The following is a 25,868-nucleotide window of genomic DNA, read 5'->3' as shown; positions in this document are numbered from 1 at the left end:
TCCCTTCCAGAGAGTACACAACACCATCAACTATCAGTGTTTAGACTCAAACAGGAGGAGAGTTTGCTGTGCAAAGCCAGGTGCTGCAGAGTAGCAGAGTGGTTGCAAGCAGCATCGTGCCCTGAATATATCCTTCAGGGATTACCAGGAAGATATGGGAATTGCTTTCTGGAAACATGACTGTCACTCTGCCGAGCCCTCCGTAGTTTGTTTCTGTGTAGTGTTTGTTCAGAAACCTCAGCCACTTAGTCCTTCTCCCAGAGCTTTTCAGGTTTTCACACTGAAGGCCTGAGATGGGAGAACAAAGCAGGAAAAGTGGTAATGCAGTTTCTGGATTCCTGACTCTGCCACTGTGTAACTTCATGATGTCAATGAAGTCCACAAAAAACCTCAGCAATTCTCCCTGACATCCAAAACACAGCCTAAGAAAAACTTAATAAAGTTTGTGTTGGAGAGAATATTTATTTGGTTAACAAAAGCACTAACACATTTAATTGCACTTCTGGGAACAGCCAGAGTAGATGGACTCTGGCAATGATGTTGCTATTTGCTGCTGTGAGATTTGGTTTCTGAACTGCATCCTGCAAGATTTCTCATACCAAAGTAGCAGAAATTGCGAGCACACTGCCAGTTTTCTCTAGGTACCAGGGACAGTGAGGACCCTTCAGTAAAAGCACCATTCAAAATGAGAAGTCCTGCCCAATTTAGATCAGAATTCGGTTCCCAAAACCCAAAGTATTTAAGGGAAGCAGAGAGAGACTTTCATTACCTTTCATTGTGAGTGGGAAATTTTTAGCAGAGCAAATAACTTTTCAAGAGGGAGGAAAATTACCAACAATGTTCTCTTACCTCCAGCTGAACCACAGTTGGGAGAAAGTTGTCCATTGGAGCATGTACACATGTTTGGCCTTGAACAAAACCCATCACCACAAGAATTCCTGCAAATTGCTGGAGGAAGAGAAGGAGACAGTGATTAGCACAATGTACTATGCTGTGAACTTGCTCACAACATGTTTTTGGCTGCCAAAATGGTGTGAATTCATTTCTTTCTAAGAAGAATAACCCGGGGAGGAAGCTGGGGAAATCCCTCGAAGACCTCGGCCCGAGCAGAGCAACAGTGAGAAGGACCCACTCACACATAAGGAGACATCTTCCTTTAATCACAGACTGTAGCAGGTCCTGTTATCACATTGCTTTTGCCCCCAGCAGAGGATGGGGAAGGGGTGACATATTTCACTATTTCTGCCTGCTTTGAACGTTTCTTAGCAGAGACAAGTGACCTTTGCATTCAGCCAGGTTGTTCTTTTCCTGGGAATTTTTGTGTTTCCATGAAGTGTCTCCCATCCCATAATCTGGCTTGAGGTAATTTACTGCTACTGAGATGCATCTCATGTTGGGTGAGGGGCTGAGACTAAGTCAGCCAGAGATGCATTGGAAGGATGCCTTCATATCAGTCCCTACTTCTTGGCTGGGACCCCTGCTAATCTCTTCCCCTTCCTGTGCCATGGAAGCCAAGAGCATAGCTGGCAGTATTGCTCCACCTGTGTAAGCACAGATTTTATTAGAGTCCTGTGAAAGCATCTCATCTCCATGTGTTTCATAAATACAGTTACAGTATCAGTTCCCTGAGGACGGTGAGCCCAGATGGCACATTTTACAGGTATGAGAAAAGTCAGCAGACAATCCTGAATGTCACTAACCCCGCATGCCACCGAGCAGCTATTTGGCTGTGAGCTCCTTAACCCTTCACTGTAGCCGGCATCAACTCTATGCCTGGTATCCTCAGTGGGGCGTCTGCTGTCCACAGAACAGTGGATTTCCTGAGGGGAGGAGGATTGTGGATTTGCTTGTTTCTCCTTGTGGGGAAAGGGGAGGACACAGGACTCTGGATCTTACTGTCACCACATGAGGTTGAGGTGAAGTCTGACGCGTTTAACTCTTGAGTCATCGTGCTTCTTTATTTCCCCTCCCTTTTTTTTAAGTGAGTAAAACATCATTCTCTGACACTGGTTATTCATTGTGTGAAATGGCACAAAAGCTGACCCCATCACTCAAAATATACCACACATCCTCTGCTTTAACAGGAGAATATCTGCAGCTCTGGGCTCAGTTTTGTATATTTGAGGTCCCAGACAATGGTGTATCAGGAAACATGGGACATTTCTCTCTAAGATGGCTGAGTTTTCAGCTCTGAAGGTGGAATTACTTCTGAAATATATGACCTTTACTATGCAGGTCTCACTAAAAGAATCTACTGTTTTCCTCAGCTTGAAATTTCCCACTGTGAATTATTTTTAGGAAGTTTTGGAGAAGGGCATTTACATACAACGCCAAGTATGCAGAAGAGTCATTTAGAAATCTAAAATACCAGGAGACACAAGCATACCAGGAGGCTGTCTGATGTTTGGTATGTACCAGATATGGCTAGTGTCTCCAGGACACCATGTATTTCCTGTGTTTCGGTTTGAAGCATGGCCAAATTCAGGGACAATAACCCCTATTGTCTCCAGTGAGAATCACATTTATTTACTCTAGTGTTGACATTTACTTCCCAAGGAAGCATCCTCCAAAGGATGGATTGACTCCATCTCCCCATAGCTCATGTCTTTGCCCTAGAGTCATGGGAATCATCAGCTGCAGGTCCTATCCCCCTTAATGTTTTTACAGGCATATATCAGTACTTCTTAGTAAAATAATGCTCTGCTCCAAATAAGAACAACTACCTATGGAAACAAAGGTGTGATCTATCTAAATCAGCATCCTGCTTTAGAAACAGGCCATTCAAAGGAAGATACAAATTCCTGCATGTGGACACCTTCTCATGACAACAGGACACCTTCTCATGACAACACGTTTGCAATGTCAGCAACTAGCTGTTGTCCTAGCAACTAATGATTTCATCTACACAAGCGGCTCCAAAATAACTTTCTCAGGAGTCACCAATAGCTTTTGTTTGAGGCTGATCTTCTAAAACAGGACCACAAGCTGTCTAGCAACAAGGAACACAGTGGCAATTTGGCAGGAGATAAAAGGCCACACATTAAATGGGACCAATTGCAACCACCCTGTTTTAATCAAGGCTAGCAGATATGAGAACTCCCGACAACAACTGCTCCTGTTTCAGTGGATTATGAAATGTTTTGTCATCTGCTCGAGCGTGAGAGATGTATTCCTTCCCACATGGCAGTTAGTTCACTTGGTGCCCTTAACAGGAAAACTGATACTCACGGACAATGCACTGGTTCCCTCCAGGCAGCGTTTTCCAGCCCGGGCAGCAGTAGGAGTGGAACCTTGAGCCACAAACATTGGGTCTGAAAATTAAAAACAAATTTTTTCCTCTGTTTCTGTGCAGTACTGTTGGATAAATCCAGCATGTATCATTGCTATATGAGAGCACACTGAACAGCCTCTTGCATTACATTTCTCTGCCAAATTGCATTCCCTCACTCTGAGTTTAAACAAGCCATGTTTTTTAATTCCCACCAAAAGGAGTCACCAAACATTATTTTAATAACTAACTTCTGACTTGCCTGTGCAGAACAACCCCAGTTAGCTACACATTTGTGTGAAAGGGACTGAGGGCACATCTGACACTGCCATTGTTTAAGCCAAGATGCACAGTGCTGGGGTCACGGAGCTCAGAACTAGAGCTGAGCAGATGGAGCTCTCACTGCCAGTCACTGGCTCCGAGCCTATCTGATGGCTTGTATGAAATTCATTGTTGTCATCTCCCTGTGACAGGGATGTTCAGCTGGTGGACCAGTGACCATGTGCCATCATGGAGAAGTTTTTTTCTGATCCTTTGGCAATACAGACTTGCCTGGAAGAAACTCTATAGAGTTCCTTCTGCTGCTGGAGAGAGGGACTTGAGAAGGGGCAAGCAGCAAAGCAGGTCTAGCCCTGGACTGGTTCTCTGAGTAAGGGGAATTCACGTGGCAGAAGGCCACCAAAGCTCTGAGCACTAAAACAGCTTCCTTCCTGAGGCCCATAACATCCAGTCTATGTCTGTCTGGCAGCAACATCTCCAATGCAGAGGTTTGGGGAGTGCCAAGATCCGGGAGCAAAATCAGTGCGACAGGGCCAAGAGAGGACCTGTACTGAGCTGTCCGGGGATGTGGGAGTCTGTAGGGAGCTGAGGCAGGCTGATAGGCATGATCGAATCTGGAGGGGGATGCTGAACGAGGGCTGGGCGGACCTGTGCTAGGTAAGACAGGAAGGTAGGTGAGGGTGTATGCTGAGTTAGGAGCTAGTATTTTGGAGACAGAGGAGAGACTTGTGGTACAATCCTCTTATAACTGCTGTCACAGTCTCCCAAATGGGTAAGAAGCAGCCTGGGTCCAACTTTAGTGCCTCCTCTGAGCTCAGAGAGACACAGATGAGACTGCAGGAGCTGCCTGAGGTCCAGAAGGCTGGCAGGAGCAGGCATGCCTGGAGCATGACAACTCCCTGTGTGGCTGAGCACACAGCTCCATAGCTATCAATGTGTGTAGTAAATGTGCTTATATATTTTTTTCTCCAAGGTGTGTCCATTGCAGGGGAGGTATGTTCCCAAGAACACCCTAGGAGCTGAAGCCATCTCCACCCCACAGACAGGCACATCTCAGGTGCTTAATATTGGAATGACTTTTCACATAGCCCTAGCTCTGACCCCAGAGATGTTATTTTTTAAGAATTAAAAAAAAAAAAAAGTCATAATGATGAAACAGAAAGACAAACAGACAAGGAGCTCTAGTCCAGGACTTGATGCACTCCAGACTGCCTGCCTAGGTAAGCCAAGAACCCCACAGCCCTACAATGACCCCTGTAATGCTCTGTGGAGATGTGAGGCACAGCCAGGTCTATCCTGATATGAAACCAGGGTAACGCGCATAGGCTTCCAGCTCAGGAACACGGCCACATCCCCAAATTTAGACACAGCCAGTTGGATACCTGCATTTCCACGTGGGAACAGAGAGACCTTGGTGCCAGACAACTCTAGAGGCCATGAGAGAGTGTATGCCTTTATAACGAACAGAACTAGGGCATCTGTTACTTGTGCATAAAGCTCAGCAGTGCTGTGGGTGCACAAAGTGGACACGGCCCTGCTCTTCCTTACTGACTCACGCTCTGGAGATGGCAGACTCTTCTTCTGTCCATTCTTCTCTGAAAACTACTCCTACTGGACTTCATTATCCCCCTTGATGCACATTCCTTATATGTGAGCAGCACTGTCCCTCTTCCATTAATTTTTGCTCCTAAATCCCCTCCTTCACCCCTTTGTATGTGGTTCTAGGACCCAGTGGAAAATGTGTTAATTTAGCAGCTTTCTGAGGGTGCTAAGAATCAGGAGTTGCATGGAAGGCCTTTGCAGAGGCAGCTCGGAAGTCTTTAAAAATCATTGATGCAATTAGCAAATTCCTGCACCTTCCAATCTGTCATTCAGACAGACTGGTCATGGTTTTCTCTGCTTTCATTTGATTGTTCGGTGGTTTAATCAATGTCACATATCAAAGAAGGCAAGAGATCCTGCCCAGGCATATACTTCAGCATGGCATTTTCACCATGTTGTGTCATGCTACACATCCACTAATGAACTAACTGACTTTCCAAGAAAAACTGCTGAACGAAACCATGAAAACCACAAACCCATGCAATGTCCATACTCCTCTGATATTGCCAAGTGTGGAGTCATGCTTCCCGTAGCAGAGAAGCCTGGACTCTAACAAAGAATCAAACAGTCAAGGGAAGGGGCAGTGGAGAGAGAAGTGTAGACAGAGTGTTTTTAGACCCTGACCAGCAAATCACCAACCTCTTTTGTAAATGCCTGAGGGATCACATCTTTTAAAAAAGCAGCAGCATTTGACCTAAAATCACCAGCAATGGAGTGTACACTTAGGTGAAGTTTTCCAGTGAGTAATTATCCTCATTGTTAAAAGTGCATGCTTTTGGGGGGGATCTGAGTTTATCCAGCTTCTGCCTTCAGCCATTAGATCTTGTTAGATCTTTCTTTGCTCAACAGAAGAGTTCTTTATTTACAAAGTCTCTTCCCCAGTGCACCTATGTAGACTGTTACATCACTCTAAAGGAAAAGATCAATTTAGTTTTTCAGAATCAATCCTCCAAAATTTCTGGGTTTTGATGCTCGTTACGTTATCCTCATTCTAATTTTTATTAATTAAAAGTTCTACATAAACCACTTCAGCCATTTTCCTGGAGCTGGTGATGGACAATTAGAAACTATCACCATCACTGCCCAGAAAGGGTGGGGTCATCTGAACAAATCAGGTTTGGCATTTTCTGCCGTGCAGTTTGGGATGTTTTCTGTAAATCATTTCATTGTGAAGTGCATCTCCACAGCTATATGCATATCATAGCTACCCGGAGAAATCTCTAGTTATATGGTGCCTCAGCACGGGAGCAACTGTGTGGATGCGGCAGAGTGGAGCAACAACGTCTGATTTTCAAAAACTCCAAAAGCATGGGTTTGGGGTTTGTTGGTTTTTTTGGTTTTGGTTTCCTGAAAACCTGTTAAATCATCCCTGATCTTCGATTACATCAACAAATTCATTTTATTTTCCAGGGAACATTCTCTTTTCATTTCCCTGTTGGTTTATAACAACTCTGCTGCTGGCCTGTGTTGCTGTAGATGGCAGCTGTGAGGAAACCACACCTGAGAACAAGCCTCATTTGGCCCTTTTAGAGAGGCCCAGTTGTGAGCTGTCTTCACCCTTAATACTCCTGGGGTTGCTGCTTTCAAACTAAAATCAGAGCATCTACATTAAAAGCCTAAAGACGATGCTGTCATTGTTCATGTTATTGTTCTACCAAAATGAGCCCTCACCTCCCATCCAAACCAAAGTGCTGTTAAACTCTTAGGTAGTCTGTGCATCCTGCGGATATATTTAAAAGAAAAAGTAACATTTATTGATTCACAGACTTCAGGACCTAAAAGGACTATCTGATCATGTGTTTCCACCTCCAGGGAGTGACGCGTACCCAGCCAGCCAATACCTTCCTTGAGATGATTCAGTGGAGAACAGTAAAAAAAGGGAAATACTAAACGTGACATTCAGGAAAAATGTGGTAGTTCAATATCACCACTCACCTCACCTAAATATCTGAAAGCAGTAAGACACACGCCTCTCTCTAGCTGCTTCTGAAATAGTTAAGCGTCTCAAATGACATTAATGTCTGGACGGCTCTAGTTTGTGTAACAAACACCAAAAGCCTGGGCTTTGCTTGGGCAAACAGACTGCACCGCGTCACCCAGCTAAGTGCAGACCTCTGCTCTGTCCTCCTCCTTCCAAATCGCCTCCCTGAAATATCACGCCCAGGTCCTGACACAAGCACAGAAGCCAAACTGGGCTCTCTGGGATCCTGCCACCATCAAGGCACGGGCACAAGGCAAGGACTGTCTCCGTTGCCCCTCATCCCTTTAAAACAACAGGCCGATCGCTGACTGTGGCCTTGCAGAGCCCGCTTGAACCATGTCCTGAAGAGCTCGCTGCATGTGTTTGCACTCCAGCAGAGCTTGTCTTACCTGCCCTTCCTCAAATCCTGGACGTCTCTGTTACAGGAGCTCTGCCATTAGTCCAAGTTCTCCTGAACTTGCCTTTGTTTCTGTCTGGAAACATTGCCCTCTTTTTCTTTTTCTTTTTCTTTTTTTTTTGAGGATTTTTCCCTCCGGCCGCACTCAGGGCTTGCCCCCAGCCCGCTCAGCCTGCCGTGTCCCGGAGGGGGCCGGGAGAAGGCAGCACAGCGAGCCGGGCCGGGGAAGGCAGAAGGTGCGGGACACAACAGCGGATCTCGAAAGCGCTCTGCGGGGCTCCTCCGCCAGGCTCCAGGCCGCATTTTGGCAAGAACTTGCAGTGCTTTGGGGCAGTACATTCTCTTTCTGGCTGGAAGAGGCTGGTGGAGCCCAGCACAGCCCGAATCAGTCTCCCAGGACACTTCCACCTTCGGCACAACCGCGGCAAGTGCACAGGGACGCACAGCACTCGTGCAAATAACGTATGCAACGTACATGTGGAAAACGCACAGCAGACGTGAAGCAGACACACAACAGGTACACAGCGGATATGCTGGGGATGCAGAGCAGACATAAGAAACGCAGCAGACGTGCAGCAGTCACACGGCAGACGTGTAGTGCTCAGGCAGCAAACACACAGCAGAGACGCAGCAGACATAACAGGGACACAGCAGACGTGCAACAGATGTGAAGCAGACGTGCAGCAGACACAGAGCAGAGGTGCAGCAGATATGCTGCAGGTGTATCTTCCCAAAGTGAATAGAAATTAATAGAAAATAGTCCCAGGGAAAGGGGAACTAGGCAGAGTTTGCAGTAATGACCGAACCACTGAGCTGGACTGAGAGCAAAGCCTAAAGAACACTACTGAGCAATGAAGTTCCCATGTAGAAGCAATATTAGCTTCTACTCCTTACGGTGACTACTGTGACTTAGAAGATCCCTGCGCAGCACAGACCATGCTGAACAACTTTCTGTGCAGCGAAGGGTACTGCTCTGCTTCCCAGTTTAAAATGCTGTCAATAGCTGATGCACAGCACAACTCAAATACTTATTTAATCTGCTGGTTCGGATTTGTTCTGACAAATTCTGGCAAGTTAATATTATCAGACATTATCCTGGGTTAAGTATCTCTCTTAGCACCATTTTAACTTCAGCTGGGTCAAGTATTAGTATGTGATCTTAAAGCCCACACAGTCTCTCTGCTGTGTGATCTGAGTGAGCCAACAGAAATGACATCCCATACTGGTGCCAGATCTAGATTCTTTTTGTATTATTGGATACACAGATCTGACATTAATGATCTTCACACCCTGGCCTCAGGTTACTCCAAGCCTATTTGAAGATTAAACCCAGGAGTACTGCAGAGAGTGATGCTTCTCTCATTTCCAAGAGCGTAACTGTACAGGGCCCCCATTCCAGCTAATGACGCCCTGCAGAGTGTCAGTCACTTGCAAATCTCTGCTTTCCTCAGGATGGCAAGAACAAGTGGAGGATACAGAGTAGGTAGTCTCAGAAATTAGTATTGCTTTGGGTTTTTTTAACCAAGACTTTGATAATAAAAATATGGCTTGCATTTTTATCAGACCCAGTCCTGATTTTCCTCACACAGATATGTCAGCCAAACAATCAAAGACAAATTCTTCTTTCTCTGTTTCAGACACAACACTCAGTAAGGACCACCCTCCTGCCCTGCCAAAATACAGTTGTGCAGTTTAATGCTAGGTCTGGAGCCCACTGCTTTATTGGTGAGCAGCTTCCCCAGCCAATACAGGGGATCAGTGCCTGGTGGTTTCAGGGTCAGAAGTACTCCAGCTCATTTGTTATACAGCCACAAAGCTGGTCATCAAAAGACAGGAGACTTCTTCCATGATACAGGTCCTCAAAATAGATAGGACAGAATATGGTCATAAAAATACAGCCAAAGGCAGTCCTGGAGCCTTAAAAGGAGTGACTGGAGTAAGATAGGCTGTGAATAGAAATTTTCCTAGACATTCTGGAATTATATTGTTCACAGGACACACACCTGGCACATTTCCCTGTGTAGAAGGCTCGCAGGACACTGCCAGATGTTCATCTGGCAAATGTCAGGAGCAAATGAAGATGGTACTGCCCCTTAGCAACCCTTGACGGTCCACAGCTCTCTGTAAAAGGGATCATATGAGTCCATAGCCTACACAAAGTAAGCTGTGTTTGCTCAGACCATCTTCAACAGCTAACAGAGCTACCCTGAGTCCCTGGTCAGAGATAGTCAGGGAATCCTCATTCAACAGTATTCTCCGGCACAACTGTGCAGGGTTTAAACTCTACCAAGTAGGCACTGATGAACTCTGTGGGATATGATATCTTCAGCTGACCCAGGAGACACCACCTACCCACACACTGGGCCTCCTGTGACAGAGATGAAAGCTGTATTTGGTCTGCTTCCTCTCCTGCTGAACAAAGTCATCATGGGGAAAACTACAATATGAATAGATCGCATCCTGGGCTAGATTAGGAGGAGCATGGCTGGCATATCCAAGGGAATTGTTTCCCAGAATCACAGAAGCACAGATTTGTTAAGGTTGGAAGGGACCTCTGGAGATCATCTGGTCCAACTCCTCCCCGTTCAAGCAGGGTCAGCTGGAAGAGGTTGCCCAGGACCATGTCCAGTCAGGTTTTGAATATCTCCAAGGGTGCGGACTCCACAACATCTCTGGGAAACCTGGTCCAGTGTTGAAGTGTTTTCACAGTGAAGAAGTGTTTTCTTCTGTTGAGATGCAACTTCTTGAGTTTCAATTTGTGCTCGTTGCTTCTTGTCCTGTCACTGGGCACCACAGAGAAGAGTCTGTCTTTGTCTTTCTTCCTCCCTCTCATCAGGTATTTATCTACATGGATAAGATCCCCCCTCAATCTTCTCTTCTCCAGGCTAAACAATCCCAGCTCTCTTAGATTCCCAAAGGGAATCTAATAGTAGCCAATAGCTACTTAAAGGGCAGTTATAAAGATGACTGAGCCAAAAATGGAGGTTCAGTTTGCACAAGAAGGAAAGCTTCTTTCCATGGAGGGTGGTGCAGGCCTGGGACAAGTCGCTGGAGGCGTGGGGAAGCACTATCCTGCAGGTTTTCAAGACTTGGCTAGACAAAACCATTGGTGACTTGATTTAATTCTTGGGACAGTCCTGCTCCAAGAGGGGCTTGATGAAGACCTCCAGAGGGCCTTCCCAGTCAGCATTTCTATGAAAACTGAATGGTTGCTTGGCCAGGCCAAGAGATACGAAGTAAAACATAAGCTGATCCCTGTTTCCTGGACTCATTGAGTATCCTGCAGACAAGTGAAATTACACTCTTAGCCCTAAACCAATAAACAGTGCTGACATTAAATGCATTGGGACAAACAGTCACAAACTTCCCATGGACTAAGAGTCGATGGCCATTGTGACCGCTCTAAGTTCTCCTCCTGGCAAGCTACTCAGCTGCTTCCTTCTCTCTAAGGGCTGGACTTTGCTCCAAAGGTCTCCAATTCCTGATTCTTTTTTTTTCAAAATGACTGCCTCTATGGTCAGTGTAGAAGTAAACTTTTTAGTAAGCTGTTTGCATGTTGAAATCTCACTGTCTGATATTTTGGACCTATTTATCTTGGGTACTGGTGATCTGTGAAACCTCTTGTAAAGATTCAAGGAAGTGATCTCCAAGATGAACTCTGAACAACATTCCCAACCATCAATCCCCAGACCTTGCTTAGCAGCTGTTTAGAAAGTTCATTCTCTCTAAACAGTAAGTTCTTTTCACAGGATCTGACTAAAGTCTGTTCCTTTTTGTAAGAACAGTCATACAGGATCAGCCCAAGTGACCATATAGCCCAATATGTTTCTCAGTGGCCAAAAGCAGATGCCTACAGAGCAATATAAGAATAGTGTGCACATATATGATTATTTCCTCTAGTATTTCCTTCAATTTTAATCATTTTAGGATGAAGGACCTCATGAGCTGAATATATTTCCTATATATCTAATAACCTTCTGTGAATGTCTTCCATGAACTTCTCTGGCCTCTCCTTAAAACTGCGTTAACTTATGTTTAGCACCAGAGCTTCCTTTGAAAAAGAGTTCCATAGATTGACTAAAAGCATGGAGAATGATTCTGGCTCCTCCTTGACATCTCCATATTGTCAGTGGTTTACAACATTCCTCTTAACTTTCGACCAAAAGATCATCTAGAGCTGCTATGCAGTTAAAACAACTACCATTTCACGAAAGAAATAGCTATCCTGGAGTGTTGATTGTAGAAATCTATTTAGGCAAGATGTCTGCTGACCTATCCAGGCTATAAACATGACCCTTTATTATGTGCCCTTTATTGACACTCTTGAGCAAAATCAGACATGGTACATGTTCAACTTTGTGTGGGTCCTGTGAGGACAAAGAATTGTTTGGCCATATGAGATAATGAATTTGAAAATTTTAAAAGTATTTAAAGATCTTTTGCCTTCATTCAGCATTTAAGTCATATGCTTAAAGTTAAATATATTAGATGTCTTACTGGCAATGCCCATCTGCATGTAGGTCATTCAAGAGCTTTAACTCATCTTCAACTGACCATAAGTTGGAAAGGAAGGTGTGCGCCTTCTAGCTATGCTACAGTAAAGATCAGGGTGTACCAGTAAGAGCTTTTCAGCTCAGGAAGATGGGCTGGGACAGCCTACCATCGACGTGATGAAACTGGGCAGGTCAGTCAAGGCATCGATGAGCTGAGCCCCATGTGAGCTACAAGCTCAAACTCCCCTTTAAAAAGACAAAGATTAGGGAGAGAGGATGCAGTGGTATTTTCACCTTCCTCCCATCCCTACAAGAAAAGCTGTCTGAGCAGACGTCCAGCATCTCTAGCAGGATTGAGCTAGGTGAGCAGGAGATTCCCAAGACATTTCCCACCCTCATCTGTCTGGCTGTGATATCCAAAGCCAAATTCCAGAAGCATTTTTTTTTTCCCCCCAGTGGAGTTTGCTGCAAGGCAGGAAGCTGTGATTCACCCCAACTTGCAAATATCCTGTTCCTCCCCCACTGAGCACTGGATGTGCTCTTACACCTGCAATTGGGTGTTTTGTTTCCATAACTCACTCTTGCCCCATGGGAAGTGTAGTCCGCAATTTCACCATTCCTGACACACGCAGTTGAAACGGTGCTAAATACATCCTCTCGTGCTGGAACACAATCTCCTAATTTTAGGAGCCCATTAAGCTTGCCCCATCTTCTTCTCAATTTTCCTTCTATTATTCCCTTCTTTGTATACTATGGGTATCTTGAGAGACATGTAAAACTCTCTTCTGCTCTAACACCACATTCAGTTTGGGCTGCAGCAATTCTGACATCTTAAACGAGATGAATGTAAGCCCCTTGGGGCATGTAAAGAGACAGGTTTTGCTTATAGTCTCTACCTTCCTTGCTCTGGTTTTCAGTTTTTTCCTGTTTGCCAGATTTCAGTTTAGAAATATTTAATGAGGAAATCAAATCATCCAGCAATAGGTTTGGCCAATTATCAGTGCACTTCTGCTTGTTCAGTTTTATGAATGGCCATCAAGCACAAATATTGCTGTAAATTTATCAAGTCAGTGACAATTCATCTAATTCCAGGCTAGTGAGAATTTCTGATTTGATATTGCAGAAAGGAGGGCTGTCTCCTAGCCACAGAAGAGCTATTTTAAAGATGAGATGTGGAAACTCTTATTAGATTATTTGCTCTTGCAGCTTGTTCTCTTATAGCGAAATTCATGCCTGTGCAATGAGATGAGTTTGTATAAATATAAACACTACATTTTCTAGTCTTGTACAACTCAAGCTTGTGACTTTTCCAGGGAAGATAGTTCTGCCTCTCCATCAAAGCTGGGAACTTTTCCTATGATTCAAGCTTCTTTTTGTTTTTGATCTTAGATGGATTCTTTGCTAGGCCCCAGGGATCATTTTTCACAATAAATGGGGCCATTACAGGCTTCAGTCACCCTCATCCTCAGTGGAGCTCACTAAGGGGGCAATAATTACTGACAAATGCGATAGTGGTTTTGGTCACATGTCCCACACCCACAAGTATCTGTTATTGTCTCTGGGCACGAGAACAGATTTTTTTGAATATGACTTTTGTATCCTTGGCCTAAAGGGAAGCATATCTGTGTCCTCTTAGTTCTTGACTCATCCAATCCCTGAAATGTAGAGCAGAAGCCAACATTTCTTAGAGCGATTTCTCTGTTTTACAAGCCTAGGACTGTGCTATACGTACTTTCACTGTATGCTTCCCCAGGGCTATGCATGTTCATGAAGTGGATACAGTTTGAGAAGTAGTTTGCAAATGAGAAAGTAGAGCATTACCGCCAGAGAAGCCAGCTGTTCCTATCAGAAATAAATACGCAGAGGGAGAAATGCACCAGGCAAGCCCTTGTTTTAATGGGAGGATATTGATTCAGTCCTGCAAAGGAAGTACTTAATTTCTCCCGCCTGAGAAATCCTACTCTTGTTCTGCAAAGCAGCCCAGCTTACGTTTAGGTTTTAGGAATGAGTTCAAGTCCCAAGGATTTCAATTTCTTTTGGGTTCTAAGAATTTGTTTTTAAAGGTGCAGAGATGTCAGCTTTCTGTTAACACCAGTAAAGCCACATACCTTAAAATTGGCAACAGCTACTTTGTTGGGCGAGATTGGCACTGCACAAGTATTCACATCCTGAAATCGCGTGCTGAGCCGAGCAACGGATCACTTTCCTAAGACCTGAACTGAGACAGGCACCGTGTCACTGAGGTTGGAAAGGGCTGGGTACTCTTGGGAGGGCTTACCCAACAAACCCTAAAGACCATTCCAGGATGGCCCTGCTTCATGCTTTGTCTGGCACAGTCATGAAAGGTCTCTGCCCCAGGGTGGTACCCGCTACATGGAGAATTTACTCTCCCCCAAGAAGATGAGGAACCAGGAGATTCAAAGAATATTGCAGAAAAAAAAAAGGGGGAGAGAGGCTGTTAAACTGCTGTTGTCCTCTGGGGAGGGAAAAGCCAGTGCAGCGCAAAGCTGAGCTGAAGAGATTTTTTAGGAGAAGCAGGGTTGGAGCAAAGCACCAACCAGCAGTGCAAGTCCAAAGAACCATGGGAAGATCTTGGGGAAACCGAAATTATTCCCTATGCAATGATATTCACCACAGTTCTCCTTAGGGAAATGGGGAGATCTGGAAAGAAGTGGAATAGTACGTCACTGACTGCTCCTGCTCTCAGAACCAAAGACTGACTCTAGCCAGTGTAGATTGTTTTAAGCGAACAGGGACTATTTTTCCTTGTAATTTGAGATAGCAGGAAGGAAGTCTTAATTTAAGTAATTATGTTAATTCCTGTTTGCATTTTTTAGCTATTTTTCCTAGATAAAGGATGATCTGAAACTAAAGATAGCCTTGACACCTAATTTAGCACTTTCTTTAATTAACCAGAAGCATGCATGATATCAATATGTACCTTTTAACTGAGCAATTATGCAGTTTATCATGAAGTTATTCAGGGGTTTATTGTTTTCACTTTTATTATATTGGAAAATGGGAAGAAATGAACTTATTTTTCTAGATGGTTATTACATTCCTACTTCTAATTTATATTAAATTCTCTTTGGACTGAAATGGAAACAAAATTATAACAGCATTAAAATCAGCTAAACTATGGCAGCATAGAGAAGAATTTTGGCAGCTAAACTATGGCAGCAAGAGAGAATTTTGCCACAAAGTCCCCCAAAATCAGTTTTTAACTGAGCAACTAGGAATAGGCTCTACTGCACAGATTAACACTGTTATCTCTCAACATCTGTGGGGTTAAATAGACAAGACATATAAAGGTGAGAAAAGGCATACTGCAGGAGACCGGAACCATGCTCATATTAATACATCTGTTTTCTTTTCATCTTGCTTAGAAGTAGAAAAGAGCAGGTTTCTTTTGCTTATGAAAGAATTACATAAAGTGTCACTCTACCCCCCCATCCCCCCCACACACACCAAAAAACCCTACATCTCACCTTTTTTTTTCAAGCATTATCTCCATTATGGAGACCTGGAAAAAGACAAACATGAGCCAAAAAGAAAGGTTTTTCTTTTCAGTGAATTATTCTAGATTGCTGAAACTGCTCTTTGGCTGTTGGTACCTCTGTTTTTAATGTAAATGCCATGGCATTAAAAAAAAAAGGTTTTTTTTTTCTTCTGAGTCATCTCATCTATTGAAAGGACATTAGGTTAGGTACCAATTGTCAGGAGGGTTAGTTCCTCCTATATTATCAGCATGACAAGCAATGTGATCAAAGACTCTTTCCAAAAACCTCTCTCCTGTTTCAGAAAGACAAGCCTGTCTCTACAGCAAGTTTAGCTACAAACTACAATTAAAGAGAGAGAGGGAAATTAATTTTAAAAGAATGCATAGTTATTCTTCAGTTTCATAAAAGGAATGAAGAAAAATGTAAGGAAAATCTTACAAAAGAATCTGTATAGCTTTTGGATTTCATCTACTTTGGTTAGTGCTGAGTTCAAGCCCAATAATGCTTGCAACTTTTTTTTAACAATGAGTGTCCATAAAGTCTTTTCTTATACACCTTTTATTTCTCAACAGTTCTTTTTCTTTCCCTTTATTTGGATCTTCATATATTTTGTATGAATAATGGTAGGGAAAGTCTTCTCCTACCTGTGTAAAATTCAGTTTAAATCCTATACATCAGCAAGAAATTATAGAGAAGACTTAGATTAAAAATGCAACTGATTTCCAGGAACTGCACAGCAGTTTCACTTGGAAAGCAGCAATATCAACTCTTCCATCCTTTTTCCTCCTTAAATAAATCAAAAATCCAGTTCTTAAAGCTTCCAAACAAAACCCCTATATCTTCTAGGCCGGATAATTATTTGCCATGCCAATACCCGCCTTCATGTTTCCTAGAAATAACAAGAGAAACCAGCCCAGAAGTCCAAGATCAACCATTTCACAATATAAATCAAGACACCAGGGAAATCTGGGAACAAGAGTTCAAAGTCAGAAGTCTCCATCTGTCGCCTTCATTTTGTTCCTGCTGTTGTTAGGTTTGTAATATTTGATCTCTGGCTTTTTGACTAAATATCAAGGTTTACATGTGTGGCGTACGTGGGCCTGGAAGCAGCCGTGATGTGCTAAAGAGGGAACTGGATCACACTAAAAGACTCTCAGATTGCACCTTCACTGAACTGCTGTACAGCTGCTGTGTGCTCATCTTAACAAGCCTTGGAGCATGGACACCGACGTTCCTCCCAGCGTAGGAACGTGGTGGGAGAAGGGAAGAAAACTTTGCTAGAGTTTGTCCATGCTCTTTGCTGACATATTCCTCCTCACTGTTTCTAAGGGGAGATGCGCCTCCCAAAGCTGGCTGCTGAAGATGGAGAGTCTCATAAGAAAAATCATATTTGACCTGTGGGCAACCACAAGCAGCACAGTCAATTCCAGGCAACAATTTTTAATAAGTACTGGAGCCCGCTGTTACTTTTTGTGCACATGTGTGTTTTCAAGGTGGTTTTCTACACCTTCAAGGTCAAGCAAATGATTTCTTTATAAGACATGAAAGTTGAGTTTCTCCTGCATTTTAAAGGCCTCTGACTCGAGGGCTTTGAGGAAATCGATACCTCTCACTAGACTTACAGTAGCAGCAGAGCTGGTAACACTGCATAACAGATTTGCTGACTACCATTTCAGACTTATTCTTTTTAATGAAGTCAACCAAAATGTTGTCTTTGAACTTAGCAGGAGCAGAATCAGGCCCTGAATCATGAAATGTCTGACAGTGATGGTACTGCTTGGGCCAGCAGTTCATCTTGAAGGCATATATTTCTGCTAAAATAAAATCAAAGTCACTGTGCGGAGAAAGTTACAGTTGCTGTGGGTCCTAAACAAACCTGGTCTTTGTCAAGCAGAGCATTTGTGTATGGAAACATACGTCCTAGAGATTGATTTTTTTTTTTTTTTTACAGTGAAATTAGGAAGGTTAATAATATTCACTTAGGCGAGCAGCAAGCACCATGAGACACAAGGGACACGGCTGTGGTTTCACTGTGCTCTAGTTCTACAAGGACTCTGGGCCAATGCAAACTAGTTTAGCCTCTGAAAAGAGCAGCCCTATCCTCTCCCCACACCTGGCTGCTTGCTCCAGTGCTGCACCATCCTTTCCACAGGCATTCAGGCTGCAATCCAGGTCAGGAAAGCGATCCAGGCTGACGCCAACCCTAACACAAAGGAGTGAAGCAGTGTGGGGGTAAGAATCCATTACCCAGGGACAAGAAAGTGGAGGAGAGCTAATAATTCTTGTACTAAGATGTCTGTGGAACTGCAATGTCGGGAACTGACTGTTTAAAATGCTGCTGGAATTCATCTGCTCCCCGTGCACATCTCAGAGTGAACTGATAATGCGGTGAAGCTGGTCTCTGCTATGTCCAACCTTCCTCTACCATTAAACATCACCCCAGTGTCAGCTCCAGTTTAAAACTGGTGCCGCGTGGCCCAGAATCACAGTCCGTGGCTTTCCCTTTCCGCTGGATCTGAACCTCCAAGCTTAGGTGTCAGTGGAGCCTCTATCTACATTCCAGCAACTCCGTCTGTGCCATTCTAGTGCAGTCTCCCTGTGCCACTCCTCTCCCTTCTCCAGCATGGAGCTGGAAACTAAGAAGGTGTCACAAGTCTACAGTAGAGCAACTTGTGAGCTCCCCATATTCCTGATTCCCCACGATTCATTTAGACGCATTTCCGTCTCTTGTGTAAGTCAGAGAGACTGAAGACATATGATAAACACCTTTCTTCCCCAAACAGCCTCTTGTCATCCATCTTCTCAATTGCAGTGGCCATTTCATAAGTAATGGGCTTGACATAACTCATTGTGTTTAACCTCAGGCTATAGCTGAGCTTTTATTCTGACTTGAAAAAACAGGCAGCCACAAACCTACAGGAAATCATATTGCCAGCACACAGCTCAGCTGGCTGCAGACTAATCATCTTTTCTTTCCCTTTGTTAAACACATTCTTGCTCTTGGAAACTGTTCAATAGTTCATTAAACTAATAATCCCATTCAAATCTTGCCTTATAAATGGATTTGTCAGTGTTGTTCCTTTCAGAAGACAGTCACTTTAAATTGTCTCTATTTTAATGGGTTTAAGGACAGATTAAATCATTGCTTTGGCTGTGATTTATCACTCCATATTACTTTAATAGTTGTTATTTGTAATGGCATTGGTGAATCACAGGCTTGTTTGTTTTGCATTTATTTCATGTTTTTCCCTTTATTAAAGGGGACTGGGATGGAAACAGAACTGCAAGTGGCATTTTCCAACAGAAACATATATAGTCTTTCTTCCTGCATTGCTGAAACCTTTTTTTTTAACCAACCAGCACTCACTGCTCCCGGTTGTCTACATAAGTCCTTCAGTCCTTTCACACAGCTAGTTCACCCTGCCAGTCAGCAAGGAGAGCTCATGTGGGTTACAACAGAGTTATTAGAAGGCAGTTTCTCACCACGAGCTCTATGACATTAACTGATTCTGTGTATTTCTATTAGTACTAATAGACTAAGATTTCACATTAAGTCATTTGTCACCAAAAGAGAGTAGATATCTTGTGCTGCTCTCATAACACATGAGCTCTGATGCCCTGAGCTTACTCTAGGCTTTCCTGGGAAACCCTCAGAGTTATTTGTACTGCAGGAAGCTGTGCTATGTGTTCAGAAGTAGGAGATATTTAAGAGAAAAGGAACACTGAATAAATGCTTGGATATTTGATTCTTCCAGAGTTGGTAGAAACTTCCCCATACAGCAAGCTGGAAGGAACTGGAAGGACATCTGAGTCACAGCCCTCCAGTTCAGCAGAATCTCTCCCCACCCAGTCTTTTCTAGGCAGGAGGATACCAGGTGGGCTCCCATGTCCTTGTCCAAATTGTAATGTAACACAATTTAGAGATGGAGAGAATATACGGTTCACTCAAGAGAAAAGGAGGCACATACAGGAACAAATGGTAGAGCAAAAGCCAGATCTAGCTTATCAAGATAGGTGGCTTTCCTTCAGGTTGTCTCACACATGTATGCCTGTCTGTATAGTATAATCTCTAAATTACTAAATTAAAAAACAAACAAAACAAAACAAAACAACCTACCCTTACTTACACTTAGACTTGCACCAAGATAACTCACTGTTCATTTGCTTCTTTTGTTACTGCAATGCTAGTCTGTGAGTAAACCAAACCTAAAATTATGACTTATCTGGTTTCCCCAAAGAAGGGTACCATATGCAGTTAGATTTTACAGCAGCAAGGAATTCTGATGTGTTAAGGTAGCAAGACCTGGTTCAGGCAAGATGTTGACCGGAGCTCTCTAGAATTGTTTCAGTGCACAGCAGAAGGATGAGGGATTAATACCATTTGGGAAGTCTACAAACAAAATTACTGGGTCTCGGACTCTGCAGGAGATGGCTGCCAGGCCCAACTACAACACTGCAGCTGGTGACATCTGTAGCTGCTTTCTGAGCCCAGTAAAACATCCCTTAAAACATCATTCTTCAATAGATTTCTCATCTCAAGTGGTTTTATCACTGCTTGGAAAAAGAGATTTGAAAGAGCTCAATAGCTGAAGGGCTAGAAATCCTAAAGGGGAGATTTGGACACAAAACCTAGGAGCCGGTTTGGGTCACACAGAGCATGGAAGTGCATTGGGCACCAGCCACCCTGTGATTTGCCAGCTCTCCCTGTGTTGCCCATCGTGATTCCATCCTTTGCAACAAGACTGCTCTCCCAAGAGCCAAGAAACAATGATTTTTCAGTTGTCTTAATTTACAGTTGCACAGACTTCCTTAAACAGACCTTGCACTTACCCCTCCGGGGCCTTCTCTCTGCCTACAGCAATTGCTTCAGAGAGTGTTAGGAAAGCAGAAGAGAAAATGAAAGAGGTAGCAGTGTGGCCCTTAATTCTCAGCAGGAGACTGGGAACCAGACACTTCGGGCCTGATTCTGACGCTACCACAAACTTACTGTGTGGCCTTTAGGCACTTACACAACTGCTAATTTGGTATTGCTTTATTTACACGTTGGCTAATGTCTGAGGCTTTAAAGTAGACATAAGTTTTCAGAAACATTTCTAACCTGGGAATTTGGGCTCCATTTTTAAAACGTACTTGGTATTTGGACACTTCAGACTCACCAGAATTAGAAAGGATTTAAGCTACTAAGTCATTTTTGAAAACATGATCTGGTCACCTATGTCGCTGAGTTCTAGAAATGGCCCGCATCCCCTTCAGTCGTAAAGATTTGGGATGTTCTGTCTCAGGGATGAACACACTCAAAGATACCTAAGAGAAGCACAGACAAAGTACTTATGGGTCATGCTGTGGGAGACATAGGGGATCCCTTACCCATGAGCGAGTTAATAGCTGCTTTTGATAGCTCATTTTTAAAAGACTGAGTCCCAACAGAGCAGTCACTGTCCAACTTTTCAGAATCTGCAACAGCACTAGCAAGCGGCCATGCACGTTTGAACTCCAAGAGTAAATGCAGCCAGCCCCACAGCCCTGCCCCTGGCAGCTCTATTGCCAGGATCTATGTTCCAGATCCAGTCCAAACACTGCACATCTGACTGTCTGGGTTGGATGCATGGCACTCCGACCCATTTAAGAAGCATTCCCCAGCAAGTTCTGGAGGACTCTGGCGCAGCCCAGACTTTGCGCGTGTAACACGTTCTGCTCTGATTCTGCCCGCTGACACAGGAACACCTTCCAAGAACTACAGCCAGGCAGACTTAAAATAACCCACAGTTGATGCTGGGGCCAGGGACCATCCTGAGAGCATGAAAACACAGCTAAGCTGCAGCACAAGCTGCAGGCTTCTCTAGCTGAGCCCTGTCTCCCTCCTCGGGTGGAAGACGCTCACAAGTCCAACTCTCACACCCATTTGTCTATGGGTGAGGCCACAAGCCACAACTTTAATTCACAGCAGGAAACTCAACATGGACACCTGCCCATTAGAAACAGTAGAGAGAGCCACCTCCCCTCCAGACATAGTCCATCATATAAAGGCAGCCATCAGAGGCAATAATCTCTCAGTACGGTCCTGAGCCTCGACTGGTAGCAGAGATCTGAGGGTGACCTCAGGGCCAAACCTCTGAGTTACCAGCATCCCTAGTAGTCATGGTGGAAAGCCCAACCACAGCCATCACTCCATGTATATGCCCAGCACTCTTCCTGCAAGCAGACAGGATGTTGATGGCTTTTCATAGCCCCAACAGGTGAGCCCTAAGGTGCTGTGATCCAGTGATCAAAGCAGCACACATCAATATGCAGCACCCTACTCACATGGAAGATCGGGGTTCTCCAACTGCTTATCTATCCCCTGTAGCATGACCTTTCCTCCCACCCTAGGTCTGCAGAGCAGATTCCTTCTTGAGCTCAAGGAAAAGATATAAAAACCAATTCTGTAAGCTGGTCTCTATGTGCTATGATAATAACCCAAGGTCTGCATCATAAAATAGAAAAGAACATTAAACGTACCCTCGTAAAGTGTCTTGGCCTCTTCTTCTCACTCTGTTTGCTGGCTGTCTTTCCTCATAGCCTGCAAATCTGTCTGTCTGCAAGTCCCCTTCATATTGACCCTGGGCTTGTTCCACATACAAAACTGCTGTACATCCCAGCATGAACCTTGCCAGCCATAATACCCCCATGGTGGCACGGATTCCTTGATTCCCCTTGCTGCCCTGAAAGCTTCTTCCAGCTGGAGGGTCCCTGCTGCCTTGGTGGAGGATGGTTTTTGGCAGCAGCCCCTAAGTGCCAAGATGCCGTCCTGCCGTTCCCCTTCTAGAAGCAGAGATAGAGGAAAAAAGAAAGAGAGAGAGACACACAAGTGTTCTTAAGGGCTTTCACATTTTTAAAATGATTGCTCATCCCAGTCTGTCCCTCCCCAGAATTAATACAGTGAGGTCATAAAATCACACTGAGTTTGGCTCCTTGTGCATGCAGCCAACATGCTCACACTCTCTTTCCCTACCACATCATTGCCAAAGACTTCCTTTCCCAAGAGCTGGAAGCCAACAGAGGATCTCCAAAAGTCATGGTCCTGCCCTTCCATTCTTTTTCCTGCCCTCTTGGTTGAGAAACAAAGAGTGACCAATGAGTGTGTGTCCTCACTGGCCTGCCCATGGTAGTGGGTTATGATAATAACTTCAGCATAGCACCTGGGTTCACCGGGGCAACATGAGACACAAGGCTACGAAGCAAGAGGAGACCAGCTCTTCAAGAAAGACCAGATCCTATTTATGGACCTCAGATACCTGGTATCTTTTGCTGACTGAGCAAAGCAGTCGCAGGGGGTGCTAATAGCGCACCAAAGGGACATGGGTGCCAGTGTTTGGGTGAGGCAGGAAGCATGTTGGGAGGGATGTATGAACAGAGCCCTTGAGCTTGGCCACGCAGCTGAGCACGAGAGGCCATGGAATGGAGGAGGGGTGCAGGGTCCAAAGTCTTTGTGAAGGGCAGAAATGGGGCTAAAAGCAGGCTAAAGGAAGAAGCAGGGAAGACTCTCATACCTGCTGTTGTGGGTATACGTCAGGGTAAACACAAGGTAGCCAGCACTTCTCTGAGAGAAAGCGTGCTCATGCTCTGTGCCAGGGCTGCAGGCCAGCAACAAAGCCTACGAGCTGGGCCATAGGTGGGCAGGGACCAGATCTAGGGTTTTGGCCCAAATCACACCACAGGTCTTCAGTCCCTAGAGACTTTCTGCCCTAAGCAAGTCTGTGTAGATCAGTCCTGATGAACATGAACCTTTTCTGGGGAGGAGACAGGCATGACCCCTTCTCCTTTCCCAGGAATTGAGTGACACAGGAGAGAAGGTCTTCAGGTAGCTGTGGGCAGCCCCTAGACTCTGCTGTGGGCCAGCATGTGGAAAGCAGGGTGGCAGAGCTTAGAGGGAAAGCTGGGGTTTAGCTTGTGCCATAAGGTGCCAAGGAGACAGGGAGCCCACTTTGATCTCCGAAGCAGCTTTATTTTAGTCATTCCAGTCTTCCTAGGTCTAGCCTTTGGGTGCAAAGAGAATAGCTCCAGGCAAGGGTAAAGGTACTGGTACAATATAGACCCAGGTATGGGAGTGCTGGAGAAAGGGGACTTCAGGCCCTCAGAATTTGGTGACCATCTGTGATGAGTAAGAGATCCCCAGGGCTTGGGCTGAGGGTGCTAATACTGGGAAAAGCGTGCCAGGAGCACGCAGGGCTGTGAGGCTGGCCTCAGGGTGGGAGACCACGGAGGCTATGAGAAAGCCAGATTAAAAGACTCTGTAAAACAGATCACAGGAGAACTTGCTCCCCAAACCGTACCCCCTTCTCCTGCTTCTTCTCTTTCCTCCCCCAGCCCCCACTGCCCCTCCCATTCCCCAAATCTCCCAGCCCTACACTGGCATGTGCAAATGAGTTTTCAGCTGCTCCGCTGCCCACCCCCATCCATCTGGAGCTGGGGGACCCTCCACTCAGCTCTCCTGGGCAGGGGAGGGTCAAAAAGCATCTCTCACCTCAAAACCCCAAGTTTGCTCCTTCGGGGAGGAATCCTCACAGGTCTCCCCTCTCCACCCAGAATGGAAATATCTGCTCCTTCTGAGAGAGGCAGAGACTCTCAGTCTGTTCCTGCTGGGAGGGACAGGGCCCCTGAGCCTCCCCTAACTGTCCCCCTTGCTTTACCACAGCAGCACTTTCCAGTTCCAGCCCAGCCCCAAAGCAGGCAAAAATCAGCCCAGACAAGGCAGAAAATGTGTCTGAACCAAAAAAAAAAAAAAAAAAAAATCCTCACAGTTTGAGAGCAATGTCCCAGCTGGGAATCTCTCGGATCTTGAGGGCATGCATTTTTCAGGCTCTAATATTTCAAATGCAGTGAATGAGAAAGACAGAGTGGGAAGGAAAAGGCAGGGCTGGGAGCAGAGGCAGAGACAAAGAAACTGCCCTTCCTGCAGCCTTGCGAGCTCTGCTACTTTGCTGCACATGCCTGTCTGCTGAAGACTGGGATATGATTATCTTCAGCTAGACAAAAGGGAGCATTTCCTTTGCTCCTAGAGCTCTCAAGGTAGCACGCACAAGTAAAAGAGCTCATAAAAAGCACAAAGTTGTACACTTCAGGACATTTCCAGCCTTCATGCAGAAATTTAAACTGAAGAGACTCCAGATGCATCCATTTCCTCGCAGAGAAATTAGAACCGTGACAAATGATCGATACACAGGCACGTACTCCGAGAGCGTTAACACAAGTCTTACTAAGAGAGTATGGAAAAGTCATTTACACCATCAGAAGAGAGTTTAAAAAAAGACTCAGAAATTATTTTCAGCTCAGAGAAATTCCATCAAACACTGTTTGTAAGAAATACATTGACAAAGCAAAGAGAGAATCAATCACTGAATCAGATTTAAAACTGATCTGCAAGTTTGGAGGGGATCAGGAAAGACATTACAAAACCATGCCATTAAGTGTCCAAATTAAATTAATCAAAAAAATGTTCAAAACACAATAAAATACAATAAGGCAGTTAAGCAATTGCAAAGTCAATTACAGATAAAGAGAAAGAAATCAGCTCTTAGCTATGCGGGTCTGGATTTAGTCTGAAACTGTTTAAATACCTTTATGTCCTGGAACTGGTGATGTGCCCAGAGCTCCTTTGTTTAGTGGAGATCTGGGCAGAAAAGAAGGGAATAAAACCCTCACCCTTGAAGGAGAGAAAAAAAGGTACAGCCTAATCCAAATTGGACAGGGGGAGGGCCTTGCCGCGGAGAAGGGGTGCAGGAGGAGTGGGAGTAGCAAGAGGACAACCCTACCGCATTCTTGAGCCAAAAGTTTTTAACTTCAAGGAGGGGTTGGGCGGGGGGAGAGGTTGGGTTTAGCAAGAGGCATTTGAATGCAGACATGATTATCACCTAGCCATTCCTTGTGAGCTGAGGACTCGCGTGGTTCAGTTAATTAGTGAACATACTCAGTTCAGCTGGATGCAGTGACCGTTTGTTCCAACTTTAAGCAGGACCTGCAGGAGGCAGATGGGCATTAGCAACACTGATTTCAGATCAAAAGATTTGGTGAAAAATAATTCATTTGCAACTTGTAGCGGATTCTTCGTACCTTTTTTTTTGAAGAAGGATCCTGTAGCAAAAAGAAAAAGATTTCAGGTAAAAGGCACTTTTCTTCCTGATTATTTTCCGGCACTTAGCACCACTAATGTGAAACAATTATAGGAAGACAGACAAGTTGAAGAAAAGGTGACCCAGCCAAGGACCTTCACACTCAGAAGTGGCCTCAGCTCCAGAAGGGAAAATTTTTGAGGTTGCAAGCATTTTTTCAAAATAAATAAATAAAATTAAAAAAATCAGTATGTTGGCGA

General features: G+C 44.6%; 1 protein-coding gene across 1 annotated transcript in view; it reads right to left on the bottom strand.

Annotated features, from left to right (window-relative positions):
* Positions 1 to 25,258, bottom strand: part of FBN3 (fibrillin 3) — a 111,382-nt gene extending 86,124 nt beyond the window's left edge. Inside the window, exons 1-4 of the mRNA XM_067312582.1 lie at positions 25,117 to 25,258; positions 22,019 to 22,321; positions 3,229 to 3,311; positions 850 to 948 (exon numbers count right to left, since the gene is read on the bottom strand). Of these exons, the coding sequence (XP_067168683.1) occupies positions 850 to 948; positions 3,229 to 3,311; positions 22,019 to 22,188 (352 nt within the window). The 5' untranslated portion in view covers positions 22,189 to 22,321; positions 25,117 to 25,258. The remainder of the gene's footprint in view (positions 1 to 849; positions 949 to 3,228; positions 3,312 to 22,018; positions 22,322 to 25,116) is intronic.
* Positions 25,259 to 25,868: the final 610 nt, after the last annotated feature.

This window comes from Apteryx mantelli, chromosome 30 (assembly GCF_036417845.1).
Source record: "Apteryx mantelli isolate bAptMan1 chromosome 30, bAptMan1.hap1, whole genome shotgun sequence".
Classification (NCBI taxonomy): Eukaryota; Metazoa; Chordata; class Aves; order Apterygiformes; family Apterygidae; genus Apteryx; species Apteryx mantelli.
This window is presented reverse-complemented; position numbering and strand designations above follow the sequence as displayed.